Consider the following 9,653-nt stretch of genomic DNA (forward strand, 5'->3'; position numbering starts at 1 on the left):
TTAATAGGTAATTGTTGAAACAAGGTCTTCCTTCCTTCCTAGGTGCATACTTGAGTGTGATCTACCAATATTGGTCTTCTATCATGGCTAGGTTAATGGATGTGTGTCACCACATGTGTCTCTAGTTTGAGAAGGAAACTTGTGGACATTTCTGCCCAGACTGGGCCTATCCTACAATCACAATCTTCTAAGTAGCTAGGATTACAGATGTGAGCTATCGGCACTTGGCTGTACAAAGTACTTTTTTATCTTTTTTTTTTTTTTTGCCAGTCCTGGGGTTTGAACTCAGGGCCTGAGCACTATCCTTGGGCTTTTTCCTCAAAGCTGCCACTGTGCCACTTGAGCATAGCACCACTTCTGGCTTTTTCTATATATGTGATACTGAGAAATCAAACCCGGGTCTTCATGCATGCTAGGCAAGCACTCTACCACTAGGCCAAACTCCCAGCCCCACAAAATTCTATTTTTTTTTTTTTTGCCAGTCCTGGGCTTGAGCTCAGGGCATGAGCACTGTCCTTGGACTTTCTCATGGCTAGAGCTCTGACCACTTGAGCCTCAGCACCACTTCTGGCTTTTTTCTGTGTATGTAGTATCAAGGAATTGAACCTGGGTCTCCGTGCATGCTAGGCAAGCACTCTACCACTAGGCTAAACTCCCGATCCCTCAAACTACTTTTTTATATAATACTTTAGTGTACTAGCATTCTGTCTGTGGCTTGTTACATAAGATCAGGTGTAGAAATGTTCTCTGTGACATCAAGTTGGTGGTCAAAATTTGAAGCATTTTAGATTTTGTGAGCTAGAGATAGATGCTCAAACTATGTAATTAAATAGTTTGAAGGAAGACTACAACTCCATAACATGCACATAATGCAGCTAAATAGTTAAGAGCATTAACATGGGTATTTCCCTATGTACAGGGTTAATGTTTTCAAGGGGAGATTGTAATTGAAACAGATACATTTGAAAGTTCTATCTAGGAACTTCCAAAATATGTTTGAATCAACTTGATAAAATGTATAATATCAAAAGTGTATATCAGGTGCTAAATAATGTTTTTCAAATGCTCAATAAATTACTGGAGTTATATTAAGCATTTTTGTTACGTTACTTAACTTTTATAACAGACAATATGTACTGGACATTTTGTTATTTCCATTGTAGATGAGACAACTTTGCTCACAATTGTTGACATGATCAGAGTTATCCTAGAGGTCAGAGAAAATCTAGTGTTTGAATCTGAGTCAGACTTCCTCTAGGGTCCATATTTTTCCCTTTTCTTTAACTTTCTGTTTTTACATTAATTTCAAACTGACACATAATAACATTGAACTATACATATTCATGGCATAATACCTTATAAAGTGTTTTAATCAGGTTAAACATATCTGTTTCCTCAAACATTCTTCACATCTTGGTGTTTTTTTTTCTTTTTGCCAGTCCTAGGGCTTTAACTCAGGGACTGGGCACTGTCCTTGGGCTTTCTCAAGCTTAGATCTCTACCACTTGAGCCATACCACCACTTCCAGCTTTTTCTGTGTATATGGTACCAAGGAATCAAACCCAGGGCTTCCTGCATGCTAGGCAAACACTGTACCACTAGGCCACACTTCTGGCCCCATTCTTTACATCTTTATGATAAAAAATGTTCAAAACTCTTTCTTTTGAAATGTTCATTAATGTTATCTACAATCGCCTACTGAATGTAACCTTGTTGGTTTGTAGTTGTTACTGTTCACTACACACACACACACACACACACACACACACACACACACACACACACACACACACACGTCTCCTGAGGATTCTTAGCCATCTACAGTAAGTACATCATCTTGTAGATGACCTCAAGGCCCTGCCTTCACTCATATACAGACTTTGTCTCCCTCAGGTAGATGTCCTGAGCAGAAGACAGGCAACAGAATTCTAAGATGGGCAGATATTCCTGAGAGTTCAAGTTGGGTAAGACTAGGTGTAGTTGCAGCCTGGATATTAATTTGGGGATTGGAACACAGTATTTTTCTCTAATTCTTTCTATCCTTCTCCTTTTGTTTTCTGTTTGCTACTGTTTATTGACAGCTTTGTATTCATTAGGCATTGTATTAAGCATTTTACCCATGTTCTCTTGTTTAATTTTCCTCCAGGCCAGCAGCAAGAGTATGATTATTGTCTCTTGCTGACAAAGAAACCAAGACTCAAAAAAAAAAGGAAGAAATCAAAACATATAAAAATCACGTCACTTGCTCCAGATTAGATAGAGGAAAAAAATAGAGACAAAATTCAACCCTAAAATCTCTCTTGTTCCACCCTTGACCACTCAATGCCCATAATCTCCTGCCTCCTCACTATACTTTGTTCTTCCTCACCAGGGACAGGATGAGGACATCAGTCAATGTCGTGGGTGACTCTTTTGGGGCTGGAATTGTCTATCACCTTTCCAAGTCTGAGCTGGATACCATTGACTCCCAACACCGAATGCATGAAGACATTGAAATGACCAAGACTCAATCCATTTATGATGACATGAAGAACCATAGGGAAAGCAACTCGAATCAATGTGTCTATGCGGCACACAACTCTGTCATAGTAGATGAGTGCAAGGTACCTTTCCTATTCCTGGATATCGAGACCTGCATCTAGTAGTGCATGCTCAATTTCTTAAAAAAGAAAAGAAAGAAAAGCAAAAACAAAGCCCTGCATCCATTAGTGTCATTTTTTTTTGTAAAATGTCATGTAACCCAAGCTTCTAGGAGTCTCAGATCATCTCGCTTTGTGTGTCTTAACATGGGGGAAGGGTATCAACAACTCTAATACCAAAATAGTCAATTAGTTGCTTGTTTCTTCTACGTGGTATACAGCAACTTTCTGGTTTCAACATGACCTTCACCCCCCACTAATTTGGTTAATTTTCTTGTCTGTCTCACCCAAGAATTTGTGATTGCTAGAGCTTTGCTAGCTTTCCAATATTCTGCTAAATATTCCATTCTGTTTCAAATGAAACATCAAGAATGACTCCTAGCATATGCCACTTGACTTTTACAGCATGAGAATGTCTCCTGCTGTGTATCACATACTAGTTTTTCAATGTCTCCATGTTAACTTTGGCCAGCTATTTTGTCCTTAATTATTATTTTGTGGGAAGGGTAAGCTTTGATATGATTTACTCTGTCTCCAAAAATGGGGAAGCAATTTCAAGATCGACTCCCACTGACAAGTATCCAGATAAGCCTTTTTGAAGACAGTAGCGCTCCCACACTGCCCGGCCAGTGCCACCTTTCCTGCAGGATGGATGTTCTGAGTGCTCCTCCAGGCTCTTGGGTGCTTAGTCTTCAATCCTGATGGGCTCTGGCTAGCTTTCATTGTAACTAACATGACTTTATTAAAGCAGAGGGTTATGATCAGAGTGAAGCAAACTTGGAGAAACCCTGGCAAACGAACAGAGATGACTTGGTTGGTTTGTGAAACATAATTCCATGTCTGCAGCTGAGTTTGAACCCAATCTGAATCCCAGGCACCTTCAGGCCACCTATTGATAAAATTCTATCTAACCTTTCATTTCTTCCTGTGTTACATCTGAGACATTCCAGATAGACACCGTTGTTACATCTGAGACATTCCAGATAGACACCGTGGTTTCTACAGGACAGTTAAGGGTGATACAAAAGTAGCTGTGTTTAATGGACTGCTTTCTAGATCCAGAATTCTAGTAGAGCAGACAGACTTTTTCCTGTCTCTTTTCCATTAGATACATGTGTATACATATGTGGGCTTTGATAAAAATTAGGGAGGAAAAATACCCACCAAGAGCCAACTGGATAAATTAATTGAGTCAGTAAAAAGTAATTCCTATTTAAAAATAATTTTGAGCTATTTTTGTAATCCATTCTCTTGGAAAGTTCATGTTTTTCCCATGTGAGTGAATGTTCAGGATTATTCCCCATCAAAACATTAGTTTGGATCAGCAAAGGTCCACATTCTCATAGAATGGCTTTATACTCTTTTATACTTAACAGGTACTTATCATGTGCCTTGTAAGGTTTGAGTGTCCCCATTTCATATATTTTGATCTTATATTTTGATCACTTATAAAGTACTTCCTGAGTACCTTTCCTATCATAACTATGAATTAGGCATTGGAGAACACACAGAGAGCAGGGAGTTTTGTCATTGCTGTTGGTTTTTTGTAGAAGAACTAAGATTTGAACCCATCATTCTTACACAAGGAAAAATAGTAGGAGACAAAAGAAAATCAGCATATATAAATGTTTATTTCATAGTTGTTTATAAAGAAAATCTTTGTGGTTAATTGTCTATGGTGTAATCCTTTTTAGAGCTTTTAAGTTGTTTTAGTTTTTTTTAATATTGTCAAGAGCAGGTTTTGATAAAGGAAATGTTCAGGTACAAAGATCTCCTTAGATTTCAGATATTCTGGATTTGTGTGTGTGTGTGTGTGTGTGTGTGTGTGTGTGTGTGTGTGTGTGTGTGTGTGTGTTGGTCCTGGGGCTTGAACTCATGGTCTGGGTTCTGTCCCTGAGTGCTCAAGGCTAGTGTTCTACTAGCCTTGAACCACAGCTCTGCTTCTGGCTTTTAACATCTCATAGTCTTTTCTGCCCAGGCTGGGTTTAAACTGTATTCCTCAGGTCTTAGCTGCCTGAGTAGCTAGGATTATAGGCATGAGCCCCAGCTCCTGGCTGGATTTTTCTTTTCTTAAAGGACATTAGGAAAAATGTGCTTTATATTTTTAAGCAAGGCATTTCCATCTTTAAATGGAGATGCTTATGAACTATCCCTTTTACCAGGAAATAAATTCATAAAGGGTGAGACTTTGTCATTTATCAATATGCTGCCCTGGCTCCAAAAAATTTGTGGAATATATCTCTTTAATATTTTGATTGCATGCTATATATCAAATAGCCATTTTTGTTGGACAGTTTTATAGAAACAAGTTGTTCAACTTATCTATAACATTGTCTAGCCACCCTATCATCTACAGATGTGATGGTCAGTAGCATTTAACTGGTCTGTGTTCAAACTCAGCAGGTCTTGATGGAAAGGAGCTAATTGGCTTAATAACTATTTGAGTTGTTTGTAGTTTCAGTGAATGGATTGGGTTCATCTCACTGAACAAGAATTGGTTCTCAGCCTTTGCAAGCTGACTCCCTCCTGCTCTAGATCAGTTATTTGTGTTGACAGGGATGTAGGAGAAGGCAGCCAGAGCTTTTCACCAATATCCATTCTTTTCAATCTTTTTCTAGTAGTACACAAACTCACTGACATCTGTTTTTAAACCATTATGGATAATGTCAAGACTTCCTGCTAAGATCCTCCCTTTTACTTTTTCTACAACCTTGATGACTGATGGAGTGTGCTGGAGAGTGGAATCCCGCCTTTCATGTGAACAGGAAAGCCACTGATCATGTACTTTGAAACACAGGCTCTAGTATTTATTAATAACCTCCCCCCAAATCCACCAACCTTCTTCCTCCAAGTATAATCTAGTTCTACCAAAGACACCACATTGTGATCGGCAATTTTCCACAGCCATTGATCTGGTTCATCACTGACATCCAAACTAAGCACATTCAAGGTCACACTGAATAAGAAAATTTCTTCAGAAAGACAGTTTGTCCCTGGCAATCGTTCTTGACAGTTCATTGAAGGGGAAACCAATTTGCTGCAGCTCTGGTCAAAACTTAAACCACTTCAAGCTTTGTTATATCATGTGGGTCTCTCTTTTCAAATACTTGCCTGGGCATAGTAGATTTAATGTTATACAGAAGCTTTTTTAATTTTAGTTAGGATAAGTGCATGTGGAACAGTCATGGCTAATTGCATGGGGCTTTAAAAATGGGAGAAGGGTGTTGCTGATGGGAAATGGAGGAAAGATTAGTTTTTGTTTTCTTTGGCTTAGTTCACAAAGGGCACTTGGTTCTCTAGTGTTAGCATGCTGTGTGCTTGTGATGCATGCATTCCACTTCCCCGTGGGTAAGAGGAAGGTCACAGTTCTTTCAAACATTGCTGCATTTGTCCTGTCTCCATATTCTAATGCTTTCATAAATCCAGTCTCTCCATTATGTGGAATATCAGTCGTGGGTTTAAATTTGCACATGACCTTGAGGACAGACAGAAGGTAAGCTAGGAAAACTATTTAGAAGTGGAGAATACCTCCTGTTCTGCATAAAGGTTCAGATTACTTTGAGCCAGGAAATCCTAGTAGAGACAGTCTGGTGATTATATTTTATGAATTAATTGTTCACATTGAAATAATTTCAATTATATTGCCACTGATTTTTAGCTTTTAATATACCCTTTTCTATAACTTTTTAATTTTCAAAATCAAGATAATTTATTTGGTAGTGCCAAATTATCATAATTTGTACTTTTAAAAATTGGATATGTATGTTGAATATCAGTAGCTCATAGCTATAATCTTAGCTCCTTAAAAGACTGAGATCTGTGGATCACTGTTCAAAGCCAGTCTGGGGAGGAAATTCCATGAGACTCCAGTTAACTACAGAAAAGCTGGTGTGTGGCACAAGTGATAGAGTACCAACCTTGAATGAATAAATTAAGAGACAACATCCAAGCCCTGAGTTAAATCCAGTACTGGCAAAGAAACCCCAAAATTATGAAATTTCCCTGGTCTCATTGCAACTGAACCTTTTATATGCATGAGTAGAACTAGCTGCCTACTTCTGGATTATTTTCCTTTGTGGTTGTATGGAGTAGCACACATCACTCACTATTTGAAGGGGTATGTTAATGTATGATGGGTTTATAGCTAGTGAGATATCCCACAACCCTAAAAATATAGTAGAAATTGCCTCCCAAATTGTAAAGCATCTATAGTCTTTTAATACCTTCAAAGTAACTATGAATATCTTAGTTCTCAAATTATGGTTGAGCACCAAGGCAGATCAAAATCAATTATGAAGGAATGGCATTTAAAACAAAGCATTCAACTATGTTATTAGAACCCTAGATCTAGTGCTTCTCCAAATAACCCATGGTTTTGGTTTTGGTTTCCTGGTTTGTAACCAGTAAGCTGGATGTTGATGATAATTATTTTCAGGTAACTGTGGCAGCCAATGGAAAGTCAGCTGACTGCAGTGTTGAGGAAGAGCCTTGGAAACGTGAAAAATAAGGATATGACTCTCAGCAAATTCTTGAATAAACTCCCCAGCATATCTTATGGTAAAAGATGCTATAACCAAGCTTTCTTTAAAAAACAAAAACAAAAAGAAAAATGCATATATTTCTATGTTTACTTAATCTGTTAGCTGAGGCTTAGAGGAGCTGTTTTGAGTCCGTGATGACAGACATGATGCTGTGTCTTTGCCAAATAATGCTTCTTAACCATCTAATTTTCTCACTTGTATTACTGTTTGAGTGGATCTGCTGGAGGAATCACTTTGAAGACACATCCTTGCCAGCTTTCTTTTCTGTCAATACAGAACTGTGGATGCTCTTTTTCCCAGGGGACATGGCAAAAGCAGTGCGGCGCACTGCAGGGATTTGAGACAGTGAGCACACACATGGTGTGTAGTTTCTTAAAGTGTTCATGTGTTGCCTTGTTATGTACAAACGATGTTGCTAGAACCCTGTACAGTACAAGATCATAGTGCTTACCCCTGCATTGAGAGAAAGCAAAAATGTATCTTAGAGAACTCTTGAGTGAGGGGTCATAATACTATCAAAGGAATTATGGAGCCCACCATCCCTCTCCTTTCCCTATATAGCCTATGGGAATTTTAGTTGAAATTTCCAAGTACATATCCTGGAGTTGGAAATGAAATTAGGAAGTATTTTTACACCTAAATACTGTATATGTTGACAAAGTAAGAGAACAAAATCAGCATACATTTAAACCAGATTTACATATTCAAATTCAATTTATGTTTGATTTGCATGCATCAGGCAAGATTTCGATCTGTTTTGCCTTCATTGTTTTACCCAGAAAATTTTCATTTAAATTTTAAGAAAAAAAAAGACAGTTTCAATCCCTAAATTATTTCCATGTATTCTCAAACACCTCGATGGTCAGATTACTTCATTCTTGTCACACTGGAAGGACACCTGTATTGTCTCTTTTTATACAATATGTTGATATTAGGTATTTATCTAATATGTAAAACACTTTCTGTTATATAAGAATACATGACACCAGTTATCAAACACATTTGGGAGCAAAGCCAGCTTTCCTCCTCAGTGAGAAAGGGAAAGAAAATATGTATCAGCGTAAAATAATTGTGTGCCTTCCTGTGACAGTGTTCCTGGTTCAGGCAGCCTTGAACTAGGAACTAGAAACAAAGGATGGCTCTACACCCTTCCCACATGGAATCCTTCCCAACTCTGAAAGTTTGAAGGAATGAATCATATCATTTGGCATTGAACAGTGCCTGCCATGTGGTAGGTAGCCAATAATTCCTTAACGATTGGTTATATGAGCAAAATTTTTAAATGTCTTTATTATTATTTTCTGTTGAATAATCCACAGTATTTTCCTAAGGTCTCTGGGTTTGAGAGACTTACCTACGGACTTGAATCATTGAAAAATAAACTACATTCACCCTAAAGAAAGGTAGAACCCAAAGGCAGGAGTAGGGTATGTCATTTAAGATCAGTAAAGATTTATGGAGACACTTATGAGTAGTTATAGAATCTGACTTACCTTAGGAAAGAGTGTTTTTGGATGTCATCTTTCCTTTTCACTTACTCCTGTGACTGAGATTCCAGTTATTTTTGTCTCAAAAGCCCTAGTTCTTTTTGGATAATTGAGCAGTATTAAGCAGATTTTTGTTTGGTTTTGTTTAGTTATTTGTTTGGTTTTATTTTTTAAGACAGTCTTTTTTTATAGCCCCATCTGGCCTCAAATTTTTTTTTCCCTGTCTGAGGCTTGAATTCTGGGCCTGGGTGCTGTCCTTGAGCCCTTGGGCTAAACGCTACCACTCTACCACTTGAGCCACAGTGCCACTTCTGGTTTTCTGGCAGTCAACTGGAGATAAGAGTCTTACAGACTTTAGTGCCTGGACTGGCGTTGAACCATGATCCTCAGATCTCACAGCCTCCTGAGTAATTAGGATTATAGATATGAGCCACTGGCACCTGGATTACCTCAAAATTTATGATCCTCTTGTCTCAGCTTCCTGGGTGCTGTGATTATAGATGGGTACCACCAAGGCCAGCTAGTAGATTTTTTAAAATGCTCTTTATCTTCTTTAGCTAGACAGTTAATAGGATGGCCAAAGCCATGAGCCAATGAAGTAGTGGGAAATATATCATTTGCAGCAAATATATGGGTCAAGGGAACAGTTGCTGGGTTCAACTGTGAAGTTGTTTAGGATTTCCTTTAAATGTTATCTTCATGAGCTTTCCTATGGTGAATCAAAGCATTATTGTTACTTTTTTTTTTAAGATAGAGGACCAATTGGTATGTATGCTTCACTGACATGTTTCTCAAAGAAATGGTCATAGGCTGTTTTCTCAAGACTCTCTCTGAAAAAGTCTGTGGTCCATTTTATTTTCAGCTTTTCCCTAGCTATCCTTTTAGTGTAGAGACACATAAGGAGACAGATTTCTTCGGAAGAAAACAAGGCACACATTCTCACAATGCAGAATTTTTCTGGCTTGAAACTATGTGAAATGTCTCAC

General features: G+C 38.2%; 1 protein-coding gene across 5 annotated transcripts in view; it reads left to right on the forward strand.

Annotated features, from left to right (window-relative positions):
• Positions 1–7,670, forward strand: part of Slc1a2 (solute carrier family 1 member 2) — a 111,153-nt gene extending 103,483 nt beyond the window's left edge. For 4 of the 5 annotated variants that reach the window (XM_090347883.1, XM_090347885.1, XM_090347884.1 and 1 more), the window contains 2 exons: positions 2,372–2,603; positions 7,075–7,670. In XM_090347883.1, the coding sequence (XP_090204009.1) occupies positions 2,372–2,603; positions 7,075–7,146 (304 nt within the window). In that variant the 3' untranslated portion in view covers positions 7,147–7,670. Of the gene's footprint in view, positions 1–2,371; positions 2,822–7,074 lie in introns of those variants that run through there. The other variant, XM_090347882.1, reaches the window with a different exon arrangement.
• Positions 7,671–9,653: the final 1,983 nt, after the last annotated feature.

This window comes from Megascapheus bottae, chromosome 16 (genome assembly GCF_031878675.1).
Source record: "Megascapheus bottae isolate mThoBot1 chromosome 16, mThoBot2.hap1, whole genome shotgun sequence".
In the NCBI taxonomy this organism is placed as follows: Eukaryota; Metazoa; Chordata; class Mammalia; order Rodentia; family Geomyidae; genus Megascapheus; species Megascapheus bottae.